Raw genomic sequence first — 25,807 nt, 5'->3', positions numbered from 1 at the left:
CTGGGCCCAAGAGTACCCAGGTCTTGCCACACTGCTGGCCAACCAGGTCTCCACCCGGGTTCACAGAAGTCTATTGAACATTGTAGGGCTTGCCGCTAACTCGCCACTTCATTGCTGTTTTTCCCTCACTTCCTCAGGGGATACTTTTGGTTTAAGATTTGAAGATTATCTCAGGGCAATAGTTACAGAGGTTCAGCCATAGTCCATGGCTTCAGAAAGTGTAGAGTCCGTGAGAATTTGAAATTCTTTTCTGCTGTTTCCTTAGTCTGCAGTTTTCATATTTGTAGTTGAAGGAATGTAATAACTAACTACAGTTTCCTTTTTTCACAGATTATCTTGATAATGGCAATAATAAAATGGCAATTCAGCAAGCAGATAAACTGTTGAAGAAACATAAAGATCTTCATTGTGCTAAGGTACATGTTTCATTGCTCCTGAGTTACCTCGGTTTGCTGAGTTATGGAGTATTGTTCTTTACTTGGAAGGGAAAAGATGTTTCATTGTTCTCTTAATGACCATTAATCTGTGTTTTGTCACAGTATTTTTCAGGTCATTTACAAGGGGGCTTCAGAAAAAATTAATGGAAAAAGTCCATTAGCTTTCCGTTTCATTTCTCCTTGAACTTTTGGAAGCCCTTTCCTGTTTTTCTCATCACTTAAATAACTGTAAATTGTATTTAATAAAAGCTAGCCTTTTATTTCTTTGACATTACTTATCTAACTTAATTACTTCGTTTCCACAGAAGTCCTTTTAAGTAATGTTAAACACTCTTTCACTTAACTGCAATAAGAAAGAATCTTGATTTCCTTACATTTTCAGTAAAATATTTGGTTTAGTTGATTAGCAACCCAGGCCTATCTTACAATTTGTAATTTCAGATTGGCTTTTTTTGGTTCTTGGTTCCTAGTCTTGCCTTTTAAAATGTATTTTTGTCCTCTTCATGTCAGGTTCTAAAGGCGATTGGTTTGCAGAGAACTGGAAAGCAAGAGGAAGCATTCACCTTGGCACAGGAAGTGGCAGCCCTTGAGCCCACAGATGACAACTCACTGCAGGCACTGACGATTCTTTACCGGGAAATGCACCGACGTATGTGGTTTTCTTACCATTGTTTGAAAGGCCTACAGTTTTGTAATTGAATCTTCTGTGTGCTTTCATCAAACTTGCTGGTCCTTTATGAATTGAGTAGGTGGAAATGAGGCTCTGCATTGCTGGGTAATGCCTTAACAGTGACTTGTGAAGACTATAGACAGAAAGGATAAAAGATAAATTGGAATGAGGATTAACTTCAATTAATTGTGAAATTTTGTTTTGCTAAGTGGAGGAGTTGTGGAAAAATTTAAACATAGAATGAAGTAGAGATAATAGCATTAAAAAATCCTGTTTTACCCACTACCCACCTTTAACTACTATTAACATATGGCTAGTTTTATTTTAGCTGTGTCCCACTACCAAATTATTTCAAAGATTAATGATAGCCTATCATTTAATCTGTACGTAAGAAATTGTTTTCAATAAAGGTTTTCAGTGCTGGTGTCTTAAATATTTTATTGTGAATAACATATATTCATAGTACCAAAACAAACTGGTATTCTTTGAGTCAATTTTGACTCAGAGCAATCCTATGTGTGCAGAATGGAACAGCGTTCCATAGGTTTAAGACTGATCTTTTGGAAGCAGGATCACCAGGTCTTTCTTCCAAGGTGCCTCTGAGTAGTTTGAACAGATTATGCCACCCAGAGATGCCTTTTTATAATAAATATTATGAAGTATAATCAATCCAGGAACCTACTAACCTAGCTTAAGAAATAGAACATTCAGTATTAGTATAATACATTTTTTCATTTTATTTAATTTCCACATAAGTCCTTTTAAGTAATGTTGAGCACTCTCTCACTTAACTGCAATATGTAAGAAGAGTGCTCAACGTTACTTTTTTTTTTTTTTAAAGGAAAACGTTTATTTTGGTTGTTCAAGCAAGTAACAAAATGCAGTCATAGTTGCCAAGGCAAGCTCTGAAACAAAGGAGGTTTGCAGTTTTATACATAACACATCAGAAAGTACATTGGGGAGATAATAAACATATAATTAGTTTCTGAGAAAGGGTCATGAATATGCATTGGGGTTACAATCCTTGGCCAAGAAGTGACTTGTCTGACTCCTTACTTCTAAATGTTGTCCAAGTTTGTCTGGTGACATATTTCTTGATTTTTTTTGTCCCTTGGCCAAAGTTTTCTTGTTCAGGGATCAACTGTAGGTTGTGAATGTCCTTTCTGCACATGCTTGGTGGGCCACAGCTTACTATAGTCAATACTTGGTGTGGTGGGACACTTCTTTGGGAGGAAACAGGGCTCAAGGGAAACAAGTTATCAACAGGTTAATCGTATGAGGTTTATGTTTCAACGTTCTGTGACAATATGTCTTATACGTAAAGAGTAGGTTCATTGGGCAAACTGGAATTTACAGGGCTACGTAGATTGTGTGTGTGGTAGGTAGTAGGAACTGTGCCTCATTCCCTCCTCTCAATGGGGCTCAAAAAAGTATGGTGAAAGGATAAAACCCTGATGCACCCATTTCCTGATTTTAAACCAAGCAGTCAGTATCCCATTGTTCTATTGGAATGACTCCTCTTGGTCTGTGTACAGGTTCCGCATGAGCACAATGAAATGTTCTGGAATACCCACTGTTGCATTGCTAACCATAGTTTGTCCTGATCTACAAAGTTAAATGCCATTGTATAGTCAATAAAGCACAAATAAAAATCTTTCTGGTAGTCTCTATTTTCAGCCATGATCCATCTCAATCAACAGTGATATCCCTCATTCCACATCCTCCTCTGAATCTGGCTTGACCTTCTGGAAGGTCCTTACTGATGTATTGCTGCAAGCAGTTTTGAATTATCTTTAGCAAAATTTTACTTGCATAAGATGTTAATGGGAATCCTGGGTTGGCACTGTAGGATAAGTGTTGAACTGTTAACTGCAGGGTTTGTGGTTCAAACCCATCAGCCACTCCTCAGAAAGGTCACTATGAGTAGGGACCGACTCAACAGCGCTTAACAACGATATTAATATTTCAACATTACTTTTTGCACTTCATACAAGTGGACTTCTACTGTCTATTCTGTGACTTGTTTTATTCATCTAATATCCAAGTGTTGGCTGTTGTCAAGTCAGTGCCAACACATGGTGACCCTGTGTATAACAGAGAGAAATGTTACCCAGTCTCTGTCATTTACATGATTGGGTTGATTAGATGTTTAAGTCCAGTCAGACTATTTCTGTTGTGATTCATAAGGTTTTCATTAGCTAATTTTTGGAATTAGATTGTCAGGCCTTTCTTCCTAGTCTCTTAGTATGGAAGCTCTGCTGAAACCTGCCTACCTTCAGTAACCCTGCTGGTATTTGAAATAGCAGTGGCATTGCTTCTAGTAGCATAACAATATGCATGCTACCACAGTATAACAAATGGACAGATTGTTGTCATTAGTAAGTGCTGTGGAGTCACTTCTGACTCACAGTGACTCTGTGTAGGGTTTTTGAGGACTGGTGGGTTTGAGATGCCAACCTTGCAGTTAGCATTCTAGTGCTTATCCTACAGCACCACACCAGGACTTCAAATTGATGGTGGTAGGATATCCAAGTTGTTGTTGTTGTTCTTGTTAAGTGCCGTTGAGTCAGTTCTAAGTCATAGTGACCCTGTATAGGGTTTCCAAGGATCAGCTGTTGAGTTTGAACTGCCAGCCTTGCGGTTCAAACCGATCTTGCAGTCTAGTGCTTTATCCCACACATCCATACCAGGATATTCAATTTTTTTTCTTCCTTCTTTTTTAAGTCCTGTTGAATCGGTTCCAACCTGTAGTGACTCTTATAGGGTTTCCGAGGAGCAGCTAGTGAGCTTGAACCGCTGACTTTGCAGTTCAAACCAACTTTGCAGTCCAGTGCATTAACCCACTCTGGATATTCAAGTAGCTGTAGTAAATTCATTTTCATTGCCATGAAATACTTAACTGGGTGATTATACCATAAATTAGGAATTGCTAGCTGGTTCAAACCCACCAGCTAGTCCTCTGAAACCCTATACAAGGTTGCTGCGAGTCAGAACTAACTCAGTGGCATTTAACAACAACAATAACAAATGCTTCATTAGTTATTTAAAAAGTCAAATGTGACAGAGAGAGAGAACGTCATCAAATTGAGATGAAGGATCAGAGGTAGAGTTCAGGATAGATCTCAAAGACAAGATTACTCTTGAACTGGATCTTGGATGGCATTCACTTGAGTAGAAAAGATAAGGAAGAGTTTGTGGAGAGATGAAAAAGCTCAGGGAAGCTGATTTTGCTCATATAGTTTGCTGTGGCTGGAACAGAAATTGCTGGGGAAAAGTGTTAGGAAGGAGCCAGAATGGCCAGATCCTTGAGGGTTTATAAATGTGATGGGGAGCCCTGACCTGTTTCATGCTTTATTGGAACACCTAACCAAGACCAGGAAATTGTTCAAATGAATCAAAGAACACGCTTTTTCCTTAATGATAGGAGAACTCTATTTCTGCCAATAGGAAAGAAATGAAATGCTGTTAGGATTTCTTAGATTACTGAAGCATAACTTCAATCTTATTTCTCTTTATCTTAGCGGAGCTAGTTACAAAACTATATGAGGCAGCTGTGAAGAAAGTTCCCAATAGTGAGGAGTACCATTCTCATCTCTTCATGGCCTACGCTAGAGTTGGCGAATATAAGAAAATGCAGCAGGTAACTTGATTCTCCAAACCTTCTGGGCTGCTGAATTCACTATTAGAAACGTCTCTAATGTGATACAGCTGCAGTGGTATATGTGTGTGTGTGTGTGTGTGTGTCTTGAACTGAATTTAGTATTTGTGTGTGTGGATCAGACAGTAGTTTTCCTTGAGTATTTTAAAGATAAACCATTATTCAAGTTCTTTAAGTGCTTTATGGGGGGAAAAGTTGATTGTGACCTGGAGGTAGGTCTTGTTTGGTTCCGGTAAATGGGCTTTTTACTGTCACACTGAACCAGATTGTTAAAATCTCAGACAATGGGCAGAAATCCTTGAAGCAAAAATGAGCAGTTTATAGGAAAAGTAACAAATGTAAGCAATGAATTTACATTTCATATGTACATTTAATAGTTTATGGCCTCCTGAGAGTTTTAAGTCAGGGGTGGGTGTGGAGTGGATCTCCCTGCCTGTGAACCTTGTGTTTTTGCCTTAGCTGGCCTGTTTTTATACTTTTTAGGTGCTCCCATGGAATCAACTAGATGGCAGTGGGTTTTAGGTTTTTTGTATACATATAAAGGAGCCTAATTTGGACTAGTACATGGAAAATCTGTCAAGACATCCCAGGGAAATGAAATACACATAGTTTGCAAATAGTTACCATGTTAAACTAGTTGTTTTTTTTTAAATGCTTTGTTTATAGGTGTAATGTCTTTTAAGTCAAAGCTTGGTCTAACAGTGGGGGGTTGGGGGTGGGGGCAGCACCTGACCTTCCCTTTTCTGACTTTACAAAGAGGAAGGAGACTCAAATTCAACATCGGCCCAAGGTAGATTCCAAGGAGACTGAGGTCAGACATGCCTCATAGGAATTGACCTATGAGGCTATTGACCTATTGATAGAATTCTTTACCAGTTTTGATACCAGTCATCCCTCCCAACGCACACTCTACATCTGTTCTGGGTTATGTAATTCATTGCAATAACCTCACAGAATTCACAGTGCTTATGATTATGGAGTTTCTTAGGAAGTTAACAGGTTCAAGACCAGAAATTCTCAGGATATAGTTCTGGTCAGGAGCACTTCTTACCCATGCCTGTAGGCAGGCCTCTCTGGTTTTTGCCCTCTCAGCCACCCATGTGGCCCCTTGGCCTTGCCTTGCTTGAGCAGTGTTATGAAGCTCTTATAGTGCTGCCAGTAAATGACCACAGGGTATTCCACCACTCCATAAAGTAGTCCCACTGCTCAATTAAGCGCCTGGAGGCACCAACTCTACAAGTGAGCATCCTCTTCCAAGGTACTCAGCTTCATTTATTCAGTGGAATGGGAAGCCCATCACTCTGTGTGAGGCTCTTGATGTGGCTGCCTCTGCTGCCACCACTTCTCTTCTCCCCAACCAAGTTCAGTGCTCAGGGATCGCAGGTTCCTAAGGTTGTGCTGCTCATGGCTCTTTTTTTTTTTTTTTTGATGATTAGTAAGAACACCCTTTTCCGCTTCTGAGATGACTCATTTTAATGCCAACAGAATGGTAAAACTGACCAGCCTAACCCTCTCCTCCACCTTTAGAGTATCATTTGCATGATCCCACCCAGTCCTGTGGTGGGAGTTATGAAGACTGGCTGGAAGAGTCACATCAAGTAATTCCCTGTACCACAGTTGGGTTTTGGTTTTATGTTACTTTTTACTTGAAATATCAAATTATAACTGAGAATTCAGACAGGATGGGAGATATGCTATTAATAAAAGTTTTTAAAAACACCCTTTATGTTCACTTATGTAAAATCTCGAATTGGAAGTTTTGTGGTGTTTAAAAATTTTTTTGTTATTAATTTATTTCCTAAAATAGTATGTGTCTCAGTGAAAGTATTCAGAGATGATAATTTTTCTTTTAATGTAAAGTGGTTGTAGGTTTAGAGATTGACATTACTAACATAAATCTTAAATATAATTTTGACTTCTAGGAATGTGTTTTAAACAAATTATCAAAATATATTAAATGATAATTGATAGGGGTATAATTAAAGAAATTATGATGTATCTGTTCAGTAGAGTAAAATATAATGTCCCCTCTTCACAAATAATACTATGTGTCTTTATTTGTTAACATAAAAAGTTGTTCCCAAAATACAATGTTAAGTGAGAAGAAACAAAGCCACTGTCATGGAATTGATGCCAACTCATAGCGACCCTATATGGGATTTCTTTATAAGAGCAGACAGCTTTATCTTTTTCCCATGAAGAGACTGGTGGGTTTAACTGCTGACCTTGTATTTAGCAGTTGAATACCTAACCCACAGTGACACTTGTTGGTAAGTGCCGTTGAGTCGATTCTGACCCATAGCAACTCTGTATAGGAGCCACTTGTGAGCTTGAACCGCTGACCTTGCAGTTCAAATGACTTTGCAGTCTGATGCTTTAGCCCATAGCACCACACCAGAACTCTAGAGCCCCTTTACTTGAGAAGCTATTGTTGTTAAGTGCCATCGAGTTGGTTCTGACTCTTACCAACCCTGTATAGGGTTTCTGAGGAGTGGCTGGTGAATTTGAAATGCAGACATTGTGATACAAACCAACCTTGAAGAAGGAAGAGTAGGTTGTAAAACAATCTTCTTGTCCTATTTCCCCATCATCCACCTTCCTACAATAAAGGATATATGCCAAAATGCTACCAGGATATAGGGTTATGGATAATTTTCTTTCATCTTAATTTATTTTCTATTTTAAAAAATATATAAGCATGTGTTAATTTTATGATCCCACCAAATAAAATTATTTGCATTAAAAAAAAGGTACATAAAATAACAAGAAGGGACAGTTCCTGTAATAGCAATATTAAGGTAAATTTTGAAAAAGACAGAAATAACCTACCACTTGAACAAGGAACTAATTCTCATTTTTTTTCGAAGTTTAGCTTTGCATGTCCAGAGATAGATACAAATTTGTATCTTGCTTTTTGGAGACATTGTATTGATGAGGCTTTAACAGTTACAGCTTCTTAATATGTTTTAGTCCTAACTTGATTTTGCATTATTTCTTTCTAATAATGTATCTAAAGAATGGAGTAATCTTGTGTTAAATACTTTAGGATGGAAGTTGTCTATATTTCATACTGCCTTTGTTTATAATTCCTTAGCTGTACACACCTTTATTTTGAAATTGGTATACCAGTCTGAGTTAATAAGTTAATAAGTAATTTGCTTAAATTTAGTATCATGATTTTTTTTTTTTTTTTGCTGGGGGTGAGGGGAGGGAGTGATGACCTTTTGTTTGTTTATTCACTGCTGAATCCCCGGTGCCTAGAATAGCATCTTACAATAAATTTTGTTAAATAAATGAATAATTGCATAAACTGATGGAGGTAGGAGGAAGGGAAGCCTGGAAATAAGAAAACCCTATGGTGTCTACTGCCCCAAAAATGTCATGTCTGGCAGATAAACTATAAAACTATTATAATGAACCATTCCTAGTCATTCATATGATGGCTAGACTTTTCCTTTTTTAAAAAATAAATGGCACTTCCATTTTCTGAGTCATTAAACTTGCAACCTTAGAGGCATACTTTTTAAATGTGTTCATTAAAACTTTTCTGTATCAGTAGATGCACCGTGTATATCTGTTTTGTCTCCCGATCATTTTGATCCTATCTCTACAGTGTCTTTCAGGTATCTTTTGTTTTTGATCTATCTTATCTTGGGTTAATACCATATCTTTTCACCTCTTCCTTCTTCCTATTCCATCTCTTCACAGTCCCACTGAAATGCTTTCTAGCATTTAGATTCCTTTTGAATACCAAGATATTTCAGTCTACCCTTCAACCCTTTTCCTACTACTGTATATCCTTCTTCAGTCAGATGTCCTACTTGTCAAATATGTCTGTTGGTTTTTTTCTTTAATGTATTTTACTCAAATTAATTTACCCTCTACCTCCACATGATGGAGTTCTGGTATGGGTGGCACTGAGGGATAAAGCACTGGACTGCAAGGTCAGTTTGAGCCACAGGTTTAAATTCACCAGCTACTCCTTGGAAAACCCAATATAGGATTGCTATGAATTGGAACCGACTCAACAGCACTAAACAGCAACAACTTCCATATGATAAACACTGGACTGCAAACCACAAGGTTGATTGTTCAAGCCCAGCAGCTGCTCCAAGGGAGAAAAATGAGACTTTCTGCTCCCACAAAGGTTTAAAGCGTTGGAAACCCTATACTGGGTTGTTAAGAGGCAGAACTGACTCGACAGCACTTAACAACAAAAACCAAGAATTAATACACCCACTATTAAGTATTTGTATTTGTATTCCTGTGCTCCATCTTTGCCTGTAGACGCTGCTTGACCTTCAAGGGCCATCTGAAAGGTTACACCTTTGGTGATGGCTTTATTGAGTTCTCTTTCCTACTTTCCAAGTAAAAGAAAAGGAGAGAAAATAAGTCAGCCAGTCTTCCTTGGAAACACCCCTAGCATAGTGCTTTTCTGTAGGACATCTATCTTTTTTGCCAAGTATATTCTAGTCACTTTGTCTGGTCTCTTTCCCTAGCTTTCCCTTGCCTTTGGGACAAGGATTCAATCTTTGTAGTTTGGGCAGGAATAAGGTATTTTACTCAATAGGGGTTCCAGGTAATTTTTGAAGTGGTTGACAGTAGACAAAATGAAAAAATAAAAACCCATAAAATAATAACTATGATAATTAGCTACAGAGTGCTTAGCAACAATTGCCTGTGGGTTAATTTTGGGCAGATTTTTCTGTGTGAATAGGTCTGTTTTGAACCTTCTTGCTATGTCTCTGTTTTGCAATTATGTTATTTTGAAAAGACCGTGATTATTTTCCTAACCTAAGCATTATTATTTTTAAATTATGTTATGGTAATCTTTTCTAATTTTAAAGTCTCAATATACTGTCTGGATTATTTTGTTTTCTGTAACTGGTTAGTGTGGGTTCTTCTGTAAAGTTTTTTATTGATGCACATTCATAAGCCAAATTTTTTTGTGCTTGCTTGGTGGTGTACTAGAAAGCTATTGGATTGTAGTGTATGCTAGAAATACTAGACTTAAATTTTAGAAAAATCTAGTTCAGTAGGTGAATATCACTCATCATGTGGTAATCCTTACCTTTGTGATGACCTGTGTTGCTGTATACATCAAGTCACTAGGCACCTGCACTAACTGGGGAATGTAAATGTGCTGCTGTTCTTCTAGGAAATGTCTTGTCAACGTGTCTGGGTCATTCATTTGACCTCTGTATGATGTTTTCTAAATTGTTTTGGCTCTCTGTCTTTCAGGCTGGCATGGCTCTATATAAGATTGTCCCCAAAAACCCTTACTACTTTTGGTCTGTGATGAGCTTAATAATGCAAGTGAGTATGGCATTCAGAATGGAATTTAGACTTATTTTTCTTTTCATATATAGTGAAGATATTGTCAATGTGTGGTCTCTGACTCTCGGGTAATGAACTGTGACATTTGTCAAGTGGGAGACTTTACTTGTTTTCAGTTGACTTTTTGATTTGGGGATTATGTGAATTACTTATGTGTTGCTATAGCAGTTTATTTGTATATAGCATGGATTGTATTTCCCCTTGGATTTTAGATCCATTGTTAGATTGTTTACTCAAATGTGATCTTCAAAATGTTTGAGATCTTTCAATTTAAGGTTTGTCTTTTTAAGAAAATATTGGTGGTTAGTGAACTGATCTTTGAATTGGGTGGCCATTGAATTGATTTTTATCATGTCTCCTTTCTGAGTCTGTTTACATTTTTGCTGAATGGAAATGCTTATCTCCCAGAAGTACTTTGAGGACCAAAATGAGATACTGTGTAGGAGAGAATAGAGAAGGAGTCATGTATAGTGGTTAAGAACAGAGGTTCTGGGTTAAGAACAGACTTGGATTCAGATACTGCTTTCAACATATGTTTTGGAGAAACATGTCAATCTCTTAAACTTAATTTCTCTTATCTGTAAAGTAAGCCTAATATTCACCTTGAAGTATTGTATTCAAAGTTTGAATTATGTGTTTGTTAGAGATCTGAGAAGAATGTCTGGCAGTGTTAAAATTATTAGTACCATGCAATTAATTTTAATTACCAGTTTAAGATTAATGTGGATATTTTCCTTTATATAAATAGATGGGAATCTGAACATCTCTAAAAGACGAAAGGCTCTTCTCTTAAAACATCTGATACTCCCTTTGTTTTAAATAAACAGTATAAGCACAGGGCCTTGTTTTTCTAGGAAAATATATGAATAACTTAACTTTAAAACTTGGTTGCAATATTGTGGAAGCTCAGAAGTTTCAAGGCTGCATAAGTTGATGGATCTTTAGTAAAGAAACTTCTATAAAGAAACTACTGCTTGGCAAGTTCAGATTGGGTCTGTTGTTTGACATAGTGGATTGGTAATTATGTATTGGCCTCATAGTAACGGTTTGCAGAGTAAGTGTAAATAGTGACTTCAAATGAAATGTTTATTTTTCCTCCTCTAGTCTATATCTGCTCAGGATGAGAACCTTTCAAAAACGATGTTTCTGCCCCTTGCTGAGAGAATGGTAGAAAAAATGGTGAAAGAGGACAAGATTGAAGCTGAGGCTGAAGTGAGTCATTTAAGTCTTCCCTGTGTATTTGCTTGGTTTTGATCATGAGTTGATGCTTTGCTTCAATTGGAGAGTCCATGTGGAGCTTAGGGAGCCCCCCATTAAGATACACCTGTTTCCAACAAATACTCTAGGTTGTTGGTAAGTGCCATTGAGTTTGTTCTTACTCATAGTGACCCTTTATAGGGTTTGGCATTATGGGATAAAGCACTGGACCACAAGGCTAGTTTGAACTGCAAGGTTGGCGGTTCAAACCACCAGCTGCTCCTCAGACACCCTATACAGGGTCGCTATGAGTCGGAACTGACTCTACGACACTTAACAACAACAATAACATAGGGTTTACAAGGAGTAGTGGGTGGGTTTGAACCACAGACCTTGCAGTTAGCAGTCCAGTGCTTACCCTACAATGCCACACCAGGACTCCACTTTAGGTTGCAATAATGGGGAGATAATATTGTTCAAGTCTTATTGTTAATTTTATCTCATTTGAAAATACTTTCTATTTAGATAACTTAAAAAAAAAAATAGGCAAACAACTACCTTTTAATTATTAAAAAGTGTCAGTGACTGCATTTCTTTTTGTTTTTTTCTATAAGGTTGAACTTTATTATATGATCCTAGAACGTTTGGGGAAGTACCAGGAAGCCTTGGATGTCATCAGAGGGAAGTTAGGAGGTACTTTTTAATATTTAAAATTTTTATGTAAACATTTTTGTTGTTGTTGTTAAGTGCCATTGAGTTGGTTCCTATCTATAGTGACTCTGTATAGGGTTTAACATAACAGCTGTTTATTGTGAAAAATGTTTTCTTCATATAAAAATGTAGATAAAGATAAAGTCACTTGTGATTATTGTGTTATAATTTTTCAGACTTCTGTGTGCTAAAAATTTGTAATAGTTTCTTTTATAAACCTTTTATTGTGAACTAAGTGAAGGTTTACAGAGCAGAGCATTAGTTTTGCATTCAACAAATCATATACGTTGTTTCATTACAATGTTTGTAATCCTTTCCATGTTAGCAGTATTTACCCTTGGTCACTTTAGCTCTTGTATTCCTCCCTGTGTCTCCTGCTGCCTTCAGTTTTACTCTGCTAACCTTCTCTTGTTGTATATTGCCTGCCCTGTCACCCATGTTTACATGTGTGTACCCTCTACCCTGTGAATAAGTTTCTCTTCCATGCCACCCCTTTTATCAAGAAAATCTTTTTTAACTTTTTACAACAGTGGTCTCATGAAATATTTGTCTTTTGTGATTGACTAATTTTACTCAGCATAATGTCCATGTTGTGAGATGCTTCAGATTCATTTTTATTCTTCAGTGTTGCATAGTACTCCATTGTGTATATGTACCAAAGTTTGTTTAACCATTCTTCTATTGATGGGCATTTAGGCTGTCTACATTTTTTGAGTGTCTTGTTGTATTTGTATTTAATTGATGATTATAAAGTTGGTCTGGTTATTAGAAGTACCTTTAGCTTCTGTTTATCAGGAAATTTCCTAACTTCTCCATTGTATTTGAGGGACAGTTTTGCTGGGTATATGTTTCTTGGTTGGCAAGAGTTTTGTATTTGTCATCCCATTGCCTTCTTGCCTGCATGGTTTCTACTGAGAAATCAGAGCTTATTCTTATATTTTTATTGGTTCTCCTATGTACGTAACTTTTTGTTTTTCCCAAGCAGCTCTCAGGATTCTTTCCTTGTCTTTGGTTTTGGAAAGTTTGATTGTGATATGTCCTGAAGATTTTCTTTGGGGATCTGTTCGGTTTGGGATTCATTCAGCTTCTAATATTCTTATTTTCTTGGTGTTAGGGACATTTTCATGCAACAACACCGACAATTTTGTCTGTGCTTTTTATTGTCTCTTCCTGTTGTGTAATTTTGATCACTTGTAAGGTATTCCTCCTCTTGTTGTCCCACATAAATAACTCAGTCTTTCATTGGATTTTTTCTTTTTCCTGGTTGTTCTTCTGACATGCTAGTAGTGAGAAATTAATCTTCAAGCTCACTAATTCGGGCTTCCATTACTTCACATCAGCTCCTTTGCTCTTTCAATGTATTTCCATTCATGAAATCTTAGTATTGTTGTTGGTAGTGCAGAACTGGGTAGTGTTTCATTCTGTTGTGCTTAAGTCGGTATGACTCAGTACCAACTCAATGGCACTTAACAACAACAAATCTTTATGGGAGCAGAAAGATTCATCTTTCTCCGAAGGAGCAGCTGACAGATTCTAATTGCTGGCCTTGCGGTTAGAAGCCCAATTTGTAACCTACTATGCTACTTGGGGAGCTCTGGTAGTGTAGTGGTTACGAATCAGGCTGCGAACTACAAGGTCAGCAGTTCTAAACTACTAGCTCCTCTGCAGGAGAAAGATGAGGCGTTCTGCTCCCGTAAATATTCACAACCTCAGAAACCCTGTACAGGGTCGCTATGAGTCGGAAGCGACTCCATGGCACACAGCCACCATGCTACCAGGGCTTCATGGTAGTATGCATGTTGTTGTTAAGTGCCATCAAGTCAGTTTTTGAGGAGCAGTTGGTGGGTTTTAACTGCTGGTCTTGCAGTCAAACTGACTTTGCATTTCTATAGCACCATATCAGGACTCCATCTTAGTATTAATTTGGATTTCTAATTGAAGGTTTTGTATTGTTTCAGAATTTGCATTTGTTTTGCTATTTGTTCTTGTAGTGTTTTCCTTAAATTCTCCAAAAGTTTTTTCTGTGTTCTCATTGTTTTCCTTGATCTTTCTGTTGACACTTTGAAAGTACCTAAATGACGTTCTTTTGAATCTTTTTCAGTTAGTTCCATTACTTGTCCTGAATCAGAAACATTTTCTGGATCTACATTTTGGATATTTATTTGAGCCATTCTCTCTTGTTGCTTTGTGTGAGCTAACATTATCTGTTGTCGCTAGGGCATTGTGGGGTTGTCATATTTGTACTGATGATTGTATATTGATGTTTTCTTTTTAGGCTCTCACCAACTGTCCTCTCTGGGTGTATTAGAGAAGGGAAGTGTGTACACCATTCTCATTTGACATTCATACACCTCAGTGTAGGTTGGGTTTCTGCTGCTAGGAGTCAGCATTAGCTCTTGCCTAATGGGTGGAGCTGCAGAGGGTATGGTTGTGGCTAGATTGTATTAGCACAGTTGCTGTCTCCTTTCTTGTTGCCTGTGTAAATCTGCTCTGCCAGGCCACATTCTTTTCCAAAGTTGTTCACAGAAGTTCAAGATGGACAGCTGTTCACCTGTTAATCTCTCTATCTTGTCATCCCTGTTTAGCTTTTTCTCCCAGCAAACACTCAATCCACTTCTCTAACCTTTTCTATGAAGTTCAGTGTTCCAGGATTTTCATCAGTATCTGTTTCAAATGTTCTGCTGTATCTTTGTTGTTGTGGGTCCATGTAGTATGTCTACTGAGTCTGCCACCTTACTGGGAGTCCCTTGTGTAGCATTTTCTAATTGAAAATAATTGTATGAAAAATTATTATAAAAGAGGAGTATGAAAAATTTCACTCTAGATTTTTAGTTTTTCTCTAGTTTCCTGTTCTTTATATTCTTCTAAAATGTACCTTTCCTTTCCCCATCCTTTAAAAAAAATAAACAAAAACCCACAGAATATTATGTCTGGATGAGTGACCCATAGAACAGTTTTACTCAATTAGCAATGTTTTTTTAAGATTAAAATATTTTTTCTAAAACTTGAATGTTAAATGTCTCTGGTCAGGGTGTGAACTATGTAGATACAAACACTCCTTGTTTACCTACCTGTCCTCTGAGGGCATTTTAGTTTTTGACCTTTGCTATGCATACTGTTCAGACTTCTGGTGTGTCACTAGAATCTGCATTGGACTTCAAACCATAAGGTCGGTATTTCAAACCCACCAGCTGCTCCTCAGAAACCCTATGTAGGGTCGCTATGAGTCGGAATCGACTCGATGGCACTTAACAACATGCATACTGTTTTGAAGCCCTGGTTAACATGTTGTTGTTGTTGCCTTCGAGTCGGTTCCGACCCATAGCGACCCTGTACGGGGTTTCCGAGGGTGTAAATCCTTACGGGAGTAGAAAGCCTCATCCTTCTCCCGTGGAGCGGCTGGTGGTTTCGAACTGCTGACCTTAAAGTTTGCAGCCCGATTCGTAACCACTACGCTGGTAACATAGTAGGTTACATATTGAGCTAACTGCAAGGCCAGCAGTTTGAATATGCCAGCTGCTTGTTGGGAGAAAGATGAGGCTTCCTGCTCTCATAAAGATTTGTTGTTAGGTGCCATTAAGTTAGTAACAATTCATAGTGACTCATGAACAACAGAATGAAACACACTGCCCAGTCCTGCACTAACCTAAATCTTTATTGCTGACCCTCCAGGCATGATGTCCTTCTTCCGTGATCGCTCCTGATATTAGGTCTGAAGTATGAGAGAAAAAGTCTGGCCATCCTGGCCTCTAAGGAGCATTCTGGCTGTATTTCCAACACAGATATGCTTGTTGTTTTGGCAGTCCATGTACTTTTAATATTTTCCTCAAACACCATAACTCAAATACGTCAATTTTTCTACAGTTTTCTTTAGTCCACGTTCAACTTTCACAAACATATGAGGTTGTTGAAAATACCATGCATGGCTTGGGTCAGATGCACCTTAGTTCTCAAGGTGACACCTTTGTTTTTGGGTACAGATTGTTATGAGTTGGAACCAACCATATGTGCATAGCACACCACCACCATCATGTGTACTGTTATACCAATTGTGCTGGTTTTTTGCTTTTGTTTTTTAATTCAACATTATGTCTTAGTTGGGAAACATACTTTATTCTTTTAGTAATGCCCAATATTTCATAATACAAATGTAGAGAATTTATTTAACCAGTCCTTTCTGATGGATATTTAATCTTTTGGTAATAAGCATGTTTGTGACGAACCACATTGCCCTCTAAGAGGCACCAATGTACATTTCCACCAGCTGGATCTACTATCAGTCTGTTAGAGGGCTTGTTTCTTTGCATACTTACCAGACTGTATTACAGTTTTTTATTTGTTTAATTATGAAGTATGGTGATTTTTTTTTTTTTTTTTCCATTTGTTTAAAAGTCGTGAGCCATGACTTTTCTTTTTATCTAAGATTTTCTTTATCCTTTTTCTATTTTAAATAATTTTTGTTAGCCTTTTTATTACTGATTTGTAAGAGTATTTTATGTTAACTTAATTAACTCTTTCCCATTGTCTTGGAAATGCGCTTTCCCTTTTTGTTAGAGAACTGATTTTTATGAATGTCTTGTTATCATTGTTAATGCAGTGGAATCAGTTTCAACTCACTGCGACCTTGTATAGGGTTTCTGAATCTCTATAGGCATTTCATAATGCAAATTTCAGTATCCCTTATCTGTTAAGCTGTTCTAAAAGGACAGAGAAATCTCTTTTGATCAGAACTATATAACTGATTGCCGCTGAGTTGATACTATCTCAGAGAGACCCTGTAAGACAGGTAGGACTGCCCCCTAAGTTTTCTAAGGCTATCAGCAGATTGTTACATTTCTCTCACAGAGTGGCTGTTGTAGTTAAGTGCCGTCGAGTCAGAGTGACCCTGTATAGGGTTTCTGAAGGAGCGGCTGGGGAGTTAGAACTGCTGACCTTACTGTTAAACCAACCTTGCCATCTAGTGCTTATCCTATAGTGCCATATCCACAAAGTAGCTGATGGGTTTTAATTGTTGACCTTTTGGCTGTTGTTGTTGTTAAGTGCTAGTACTGACCCATAGTGACCCTTTATAGGGTTTCTGAGAACACCTGATGGTTTTGAACCACCAATCTTGTGGTTACCCAGTCTAGTGTTATCCTGAAGCACCACACCAGGGCTCGCTAGAATTATAGTCCTAGTTTTTCTGTTCTCAGCTCTTGGGAAAGAGTTTGATTCATCATAATTCTTTCGAAATCATACTCCAATACCTCACCTTATTGTAGCCTGAGCCTATTTGATATTTTGGAACTGTATGGGTTGGAAGACCATCTTTTGATTTCACCAGTACTTAGATGCTGTTCCAGGAGCACTGGTGGTGTAACAATGAAGTGCTCAGCTACTGACTGGAAGGTTAGCAGTTTGAACCCATTCAGTGGCTTTGTAGAAGAAAGACCTAGTGATCTGCTGCCCTAAAGATTGTTGTTGTTCAGTTCCCGTGAGTCACCCACAGAGTGGCTGGTGGGTTTTAGTTACTGACCTTTTGGTTGTTGTTGTTGTTAAGAGCCAGTTCCAACCCATAGTGATCCTGTTTAGGGTTTTCAAGGAGTTTGAACCACCCACCCTGTGGTTAGCAGTCCAGTTCTTATCCTACAGCATCACACCAGGACACCTCCATAAAGGTTACAACCTACAAAACCTTGTGAGGTAGTTCTCCTCTGTCACACAGGATCACTATGAGTTGAAAATCTGATTCAGTGGCACCCGACAACAATATCAAAATGTGGTTCATGTTTTAAAATGTATCCCCCATAGCAGATTCTCAATTCAACACATTCCTGGAGTCTTTGTAGTTTACAATGAAAGTGACTACAAAAGTTTTCTCTAAGAAATACATATGTTTTTCTTTTCAGCAAACTAAACCGACTTGATGGCACTGAGCAACAACAACAATCTTTAGTAAGATTGCAGCTTGTATCTGATAGTGGCCCCATTTTCTAAGAGACTGAAGAAGAGACATTTTCTTTTTGTAGTTGGACTGTAGTCTGGTTTTTGAGCTGAAGTGAAAGCTGTTGATCACTTTTTTTTTTTCCTCTTTAAAAGCTAGATTTTATTTAAATCTTGTAATAAACCCCACACTGACAAAGTCTACTTATTTATGAGGATACTCTTATACATTTAAAAATATCTTTTATTTAGAAAATGGGAAAAATGGAGTCAGGATTATGAAAATAATCAGCAGCAGTGCTGTGCCTAAAAAGCTTTAGTATAGTGGTTTTCTTTCTTTTTAAATCTTTTTTTGTGAATTGAGTGAAGGTTTACAGGGCAGATCATCAGTTTTACATTTAATGAATCATTGCAATGCTTATAATACCCTCCATGCACCATCTACCAGTATTTACCTCTATTACCCCCTTTAAAAAAAAAATGTATACATACCACATTGAAAATATACATTCGTTTAAATGTCCAAAGGACACATTTTGCAAGCCAGCCGTCTGCCTGCAGGCACACTGCCTCTCTCAGTCCCTGGGCCTAGAGTCCTCTGCTGCTCTATCCCTCTATGCCATTCCCTCTGCCACCATCTCTGTGTTGCCGCTATTCTGGTTAGGATCCCTCACTCCTCTCATGTTCTTTCCTCTTAATGGTTCTAGGGTCCTTTGTTCCTGAAATGACAGATCAACTGCTCCCTCCTTTTAGTTGCACCTTTTCTACATTTATAGTTATGACAATTGCCATTAATCCTGATAACAATTACTCACAATTGAGTAATTATCCCCACTATTACCAGACCCATCTGGATAAAAGGAAAACTATTCAGTGGGGATTCTATCTTACCACCCTTGCTCTGAGTCTAAGCACACTCATGAAAACTTGTAATCTAGCCACTTTGTGCCTTTATAACCCCCCAATTTTGATAGCTGAAGTCTAAATTGCCCGTCCCTGTTAACCTAGTATACTGAGGAAATGAGCTTGATCCTTTATTTGAAGAAGCCTTCCCTTTCGGTTGGAATTTTGGGTAACTTCATCCATAAGCAAAGGTCCAGTTCATCAAGTTGTAGCAATTTCATTTGCTCCCTTTATCATAGTTCTTTATCTTTATCTGATTGAGTTCTGGTAAGCATGCCTGCCAAGCTAGGTCAAATGGGTATAATCTGCAAGTTTGGGAGTCCTTGCATGTCTTCCCCCACATCAGACTAGCTGGCTGCTTCCCTCTTAACTCTTTGTTGACCACTTTTGATTGTAGAGAAATTGACCAGTGAGATTCAGAGTCGGGAAAACAAATGCATGGCTATGTACAAGAAGCTGAGCAGATGGCCAGAGTGTAATGCTCTCTCCCGGCGCCTCTTACTGAAAAAGTGAGTAGAAGCTTCTGCTTGAACCAAGAGACTAGAGTGGGGCCTTAAGAACTCGCTACTGAGTTTTGTGTTTGGTTCTATATAGCTTTTGAGATTGCTGGGCATAACATACAGTTTACCCTTGAACAACCAGTATCTGAGTATCCACATAAATTGGTGCAAGAGTTAGGGTTATCAATATCCTGTGCAGTCAAAAATCCATGTATATTTTGCAGTTGACCCTTTGACAAAGGAGTTTGAACTGTGCTATTCTGATGAGCTTACCTGTGGTGAGTGTCTGCTCAAAATGCCTGGAGAGATGACAGGTGATGATTACCATCACACAGCAATTTAAGTGGACACTCAGACACTGGCTGACCTTGAGCTCACCACAGTTGCCACAGATTGAAAATTAAACATCCTTAATTCACTAAATTCAGTTGTGGGTTAAAAGAGAGAGGCTGTCCTCCCTTTCTACAACCCCCTGGCTTCCATATGGGAGTTTTCTTTTAAGAATACTGCTTTGCCAGGCCTGGATGTTTTATTGAAGTGAAGAGTGGTGTCTTGAAAATGTTCACTTTGAAACTGCCTCTGGAGGGTTGCCCTTTCAGAGCTGCAGAGGGCATTTGGCAGAAGGCCACTTCTTAGAAAGACTTAAAAGGTAAAATAAGAGAAAATAAGTTGTATGTCATGGTTCCTCTGGCAGGTTTGTTACACCTTGTGCTTAATCTTACTTATGTGCATCACTTGATCTGTTTTTAGCTCAGATGACTGGCAGTTCTACCTAACTTACTTCGATTCTGTCTTTCGACTGATTGAAGAGGCCTGGACTCCTCCTGCTGAAGGTGAACAGTAAGTTGTCATCTTTCCTGAATTACAGAGGAACTTTTTCATTTCTTGTAGCTGTAGCCAAAAGACTTCATTGTGAGTCTCCTTGAATGCTCTTTTTCTTTCTGTAGTATATTTCTTTCAAAGTAAGATTCTTCCTTGTCTTTATTGTAAAATAACAGGTTCATTGTAATAAAGAAAAAATCTTATATCAGAAACATTACTCCCCAATACTGCTGTCATCCTAGAAATAGTGCTTGATAACAGTTTAGTGTCTGTTCCTTCAGGTTGATTTCTTTCTGTCTGTGTACTAACATAATAATTTAGCATAAAAGTGGGATCATACTGATATAATGGTTTGCAACTTGATTCTCCTTCCCACCCTTTAAATATGTCGTGGACATCTTTCCATGTATGCTATACTGTACATTTATTTAATTTTCTTATTGGTTTAAGTGAATTCTGTTATAGAGATATATCATAATTCATTTAACCTCTCCCTATTGATGGATGCGTGGATACTTGGATTGTTACTGATTTCTTTCTTCCTTGCTTTCCTTTTTGACTATTAAGGACAGAAAAACCATAAAATGGATCTGCTTGAAAAGTAGACACAAATCTCAATTATAAGCTGATGTGTGCTTGCTTCATAATAGTAGCTAATTATCTCACTTTTTTCAGCCTTCTTTCTTCAAGCAATAAAAATGAGATTTACTTATATTTTTTCATAGACAACTTTTAAAATTTGACAAGATATATACTATAACAAAACATCCATGCCCAATGATTTTTATGTATGCAGTTTAGTAGCATTAATTATGTTCACCATATTGTTCCACCATCATCACAATCTGTGTCCCGAGTTTTTCATCAACCTTCACAGATTCAGTGCTGCCTAAGCAATTATTCTTCTTTTCTCCTTTCTACCTGCCCTTTTCCTTGTTGTTAAATGCTGTCGAGTCGGCTCTGACTCATAGCGATCCTGTATAGGGTTTCTGAGGAGTAGCTGGTGGGTTTGAACGACCAACCTTGTGGTTTTCAGTCCAGTGCTGATCCTATAACGCCACACCAGGAGTCCTGCCCCTGCCAACCACTAATAAACTGTGGTCTCTATGCTCTTGTTATATGTAATATTTTGTATATTACAATAATTAAATAATTTTTAATAATTAAAATAATAAAAGACAAGCAGGTTAAGGTGGTTTAGTCTCTCTTCAATAATCAAATGCCAAATAGGGAGTAAATCTTGTTTTACAGAATGTACTTATGTTGTTATTAATTGCTGTCATGTTGGTTCTGACTCATAGTGACCTTGTGTAGGGTTTCCGAGGAGCTGCTGGTGAATTTGGTCTGCAGACCTTGCAGTTCTTATCCTACAACACCACACCAGTGCTTCGTTCTCTTTTATTCCTGTGTTTATTTCTTCATATTATCATATAGTGGTTTTTTGTTTTGTTTTATTTTATCTTTTAATTTGTTTTTCTAAATAATTTGGTTTGACTTTGGGAAGGACAGTAAGTCACAAAATACCTTTTTTACATGTTTATGCCCAGCTCTTTAGAAGGAGAAGTACATCATTCTACAGAAGAAGCTGTGAAGTTTATAGAAGATAGGATAACAGAAGAATCTAAAAGCTCTCGCCATCTTCGAGGACCTTATCTAGCTAAATTGGAGCTGATTAGGCGTTTAAGACGTCAAGGTTGTAACGATGAGTACAAACTAGGTAAGAGACAATATGATGTTTGGGATGATATTTGGAGAACTTGGAGAAAATGAGGGATGCCCTCAATGCTCAAGCACAGTGTTCACTATCTGAAGCTGATAGTGACATAGTCATTCTTGGGAATCCAAAGGCCTTATAACTGGAGAATATTTACTAAGAAATAGGTAGGTGGTGTGGTGGTGGTTCTGACTCATGCCCTGTATATTGTTTCTAAGGCTATAAATCTTTACTGGAGCAGAAAGCCTTATCTTTTCCCCACAGAGTGGCTGATAGATTCAAACTGCTAATCTTGCGATTAGCAAGATTATCATAACCCATTATGCTGCTTCGACACCTTCACTAAGGAGTAGATCATTTATAAAATTAGCCCTTAATCATATATTTGACCTGTCTTAACATTAGCATCTCTCCCTATTTTCTCACTGTTTGTCAGCCATTCTCTTACTGTCCTGACAATGAAGTCAAAGTCAGTTTCAACGTAAAATAGCCAGTTTTGTAAAGATTCTGGGTTTTGGGAAGTGAATAAAAAGGTTCTTGAAAATCTGCTACAAGCACTTACAAAAGCCATTGAGAAAGAACATTTGGCAGTGTTAGACCAAGTAACGGACGCAGGAAAAATTTATAAAAATAATAACAATATGAGAGACAAGAGTGATTTGGATAGTAAAATATTAAGAGAGGCCCTCAGGAAAATTGATGAAATCTTTAGATGATTTTATAAAACAGGTCACACTATATAGGAAGTAAAGGATGTCATACTGTGCTAGTTGACAATGTTGTTGGAAAAGTGACACAAAAAAGGCAGTGTTTCTTTTCTCACCTAAGTCTTAGCTTATAGTTGTAATTATACTCTGACCTTTTTTTTTTTTTTTTTACTAAATTGAAGATAGTAAACTTGCTGTATTTTTGTTTCATTTTTAAAATAAAGCCCAAAAGAACCCTCCCCACTTTTTTTTTTAAGCTAACAATTTTAAGGGTTTGGTCTCTATTAAAATTTGATTAATTTTAAGAGGGCTGTTTTGGGAAAAGTAGTCCTGAGATAACTAGAACCTCCTATACCTGATATCTCTGTCCATGTTTTGGATTGCAGCGTTCTGCAACCTCTCTTCCCAAAAAAAATGTAGATAGAATTGAGCATTAAAATGTTACAGAAGACCTGGGTTAAAAATCCTTGCTGCTTAAACCTTACGCATTTTCTCAAATTTGAGAGCATTTTCTTTCTTTTTTCAATTTGTGGAAAAATAAAATGAACTGGCTTAAATATTATTCAGCTTCAGAATTTCCTTAGTGAATGTCCTTGTTGAAGTGGCATTATTTCTTTTTTTTTAGTGTGAGTATGTTAACAAACATTCCCTTTCATTTAGTTAACATTTAATACTTGTTTTAAGTAGCTCATGAATAATTATGGACAGAAGCATGTCATTGTATTTTACCTGCTATTATACTTTAAATCATCAAAAAATGGAGCCTATCACTTTTTAAAAGATTTAGAGTATAATAACTGGTAAACTGAGTTCATGACATTCTAGTCCTTTTGTTGAGTTTTAAATGGGTAAACCCTCTTCTAGACCACATTTCTTATTCATTGGTATTCCCATATATTCTCATGCAAACATTCAAGCAAAATTTTAAGTTCCTTTAATTGAAACAAGCATTTAAAAATCAGACTTACTACTTAAATTAGAAATTTATTCAGTCCAGGAATAATTATGTGATTCTCCCCACCCCTCAACCTCCTTTTTTAGGTGATCCAGAAGAATTAATGTTTCAGTATTTTAAAAAATTTGGAGATAAACCTTGTTGTTTTACAGACCTCAAGGTGTTTGTTGACCTCTTGCCTGCTACACAGTGTACAAAGGTAAGTGCAGTTCAGAATTCTGCTGGTGCCTGTGCTTACTAAGGAAATTAGGTTAAGTTTTTGGTTTTCCTTACTAAAGTAAGTGTGTTAGTGTAGAACATGAGATAAGATCATAAAGATGGACGCTCTATCAAGCCAAGTACTTAGTGTGCTTTCAGATTTAAGGCATGATTTCTTGTTAAGCCACAATGAGAATAATAAGCCCCTGGTAGATAATTAGGCTTTCTCTATCTTTCTCTCTTATTTTGAGATCATTATAAGTGTACATGCAGTTGTAAGAAATAGTAGCGAGAGAGCCTATGGCATGCCCTTCACCCATTTTGCTCTTGTTAACATTCTGCATAACTAACAAATATAGTACAGTGTCACAATCAGGAAATTGACAGTGATGCAATCCACTGGCGTTTGTCATATGTCATAAAATTTGCATGTACTCTGTGTGTGTGTAGTGAAGTATTAAGTCTATACAGATTCTTGTGAGCACCACGGTAGTCACTATGAAGAGCAGTTCCATCATAAGGATCCTCTGTGCGTCCCTTTCATAGCCCCGTCTCCACTCTCAACCCTCCTCCATCACTGGGAAACCACTAATATAGCTATGCCATTGGAAAAGTGTTATAAAAATGGACTCCTATAGTGTGTAACTTTTGAGAGGTGTTTTTTTTTTAATGTGGCATAATTCCATGGAGTTTGATCAAAGTTGTTGTACGTATCATATCAGTAGCTCATTTCTACTGCTGAATAGTATTCCATGGTATGGATATACCACAGTTCCTTTAACCATTTGTCTGTTGAAGAACATCTGGGTTTTTTCCAGTTTTTGGCTTTCACAAATTAAAGCTGCAATGAACATTTATATAGATTTTTTGTGTGAATGTAAGTCTTCATTTCTTTAAGAACGTTCCTTATGTTAATTTTATACATATTAAGTTGTTTAAGAAACTGCCAAACTGTTTCCCAGAGGGGCTGCATTGTTTAGCGGTCCCAATAGCAACATATGAGTGATCTCGTATTTCTGCTTCCTTACTAGTATTGAGCATTATCAGTATTTTTTATTTTAGCCATTCTGACACCTATGAGATATGTAGTGATCATTGTGGTTTTAATTTACATTTGTCTAATGGTTAATGATGTTGATCATCTTTTCATGTGCTTATTTCTTATCTGTCATCCTCTTCATATTTGTCTTTCTATGCCTTTTGTATATTTTCTGACCAAATTCTTTGTTTCTACTGTTGAATTTTAATTATGTATTCTAAATACAAATCATTTGTCAGCTATATGGTTACAGTGATTTTTCTCCTGGTGTCTTGGTTGTCTTTCTGTATTCTTTTAATAAGGTGTTTTGAAGAGCAAAGGTTTTCATTCTAATTAAGTCCAGTGATCACTTTGCTGTCTCTGATGTGCTGAAAACTGCAAAAGTTAGCACTATTTTTAGATTGCTGAAGCAGTCTAAAAATCAAGTCTTGGGATATTTTTTGAAATAAGCTTTTTAGATTGGAATAATTTTAGATTTACAGAAAAGTTGTAAAGGTAGTACAGAGAGTTTCCATGTATCCTTCGGCCAACTTCCTACAAAGTCAACATTTTAAATTACTATGGTTAATCTGTCAAAACTTAAAAAACTGATATTTGTACATTAATGTACATTAGCCTTCAGACTATATTTGCATTTCCCCACTTTTTCCAGTTAATGTTATTTTACTGTTCCATGGTGCATTCTAACCCAAAATGCCATGTCACATTTAGTTGTCTTGTATTGGGAATTTTTATGTGAATGTACAAAACTACATACATATCAGGATTGAAACTATATCTTTAGACTCCTCACCCACATCAACCTATATTGGATCTGATTACTTCACACCCTGTTTCACGTTAAAGTGTTAGAAATTGTCTAATGGGAATCCAATTTGCCATGTAAACTTTTACCCAAAGCACAAAGTATCTTTTTTTTTTAAAAAAAAAAAGGTTTATAGTGGTTAGCCCCGAAGATTCTTGGTAATTGGCAATTGGAGTACTTTGCCTATTGGATGAACAGTAGACCTGTGGTAGAGTTGTTGTTGTTAAGTGCC

General features: G+C 37.2%; 1 protein-coding gene across 1 annotated transcript in view; it reads left to right on the top strand.

Annotated features, from left to right (window-relative positions):
• NAA25 (N(alpha)-acetyltransferase 25, NatB auxiliary subunit) overlaps positions 1-25,807 on the top strand; it is a 157,616-nt gene that overhangs the window by 52,607 nt on the left and 79,202 nt on the right. Inside the window, exons 2-11 of the mRNA XM_006870459.1 lie at positions 331-416; positions 948-1,086; positions 4,629-4,747; positions 10,007-10,081; positions 11,207-11,314; positions 11,914-11,992; positions 19,233-19,344; positions 20,086-20,175; positions 21,705-21,874; positions 23,620-23,732. Of these exons, the coding sequence (XP_006870521.1) occupies positions 331-416; positions 948-1,086; positions 4,629-4,747; positions 10,007-10,081; positions 11,207-11,314; positions 11,914-11,992; positions 19,233-19,344; positions 20,086-20,175; positions 21,705-21,874; positions 23,620-23,732 (1,091 nt within the window). The remainder of the gene's footprint in view (positions 1-330; positions 417-947; positions 1,087-4,628; positions 4,748-10,006; positions 10,082-11,206; positions 11,315-11,913; positions 11,993-19,232; positions 19,345-20,085; positions 20,176-21,704; positions 21,875-23,619; positions 23,733-25,807) is intronic.

This window comes from Chrysochloris asiatica, unplaced genomic scaffold, assembly GCF_000296735.1.
Source record: "Chrysochloris asiatica unplaced genomic scaffold, ChrAsi1.0 scaffold00142, whole genome shotgun sequence".
In the NCBI taxonomy this organism is placed as follows: Eukaryota; Metazoa; Chordata; class Mammalia; order Afrosoricida; family Chrysochloridae; genus Chrysochloris; species Chrysochloris asiatica.
Note: the sequence above shows the minus strand (reverse complement) of the source record. Positions and strands in the feature narration are given on the sequence as shown.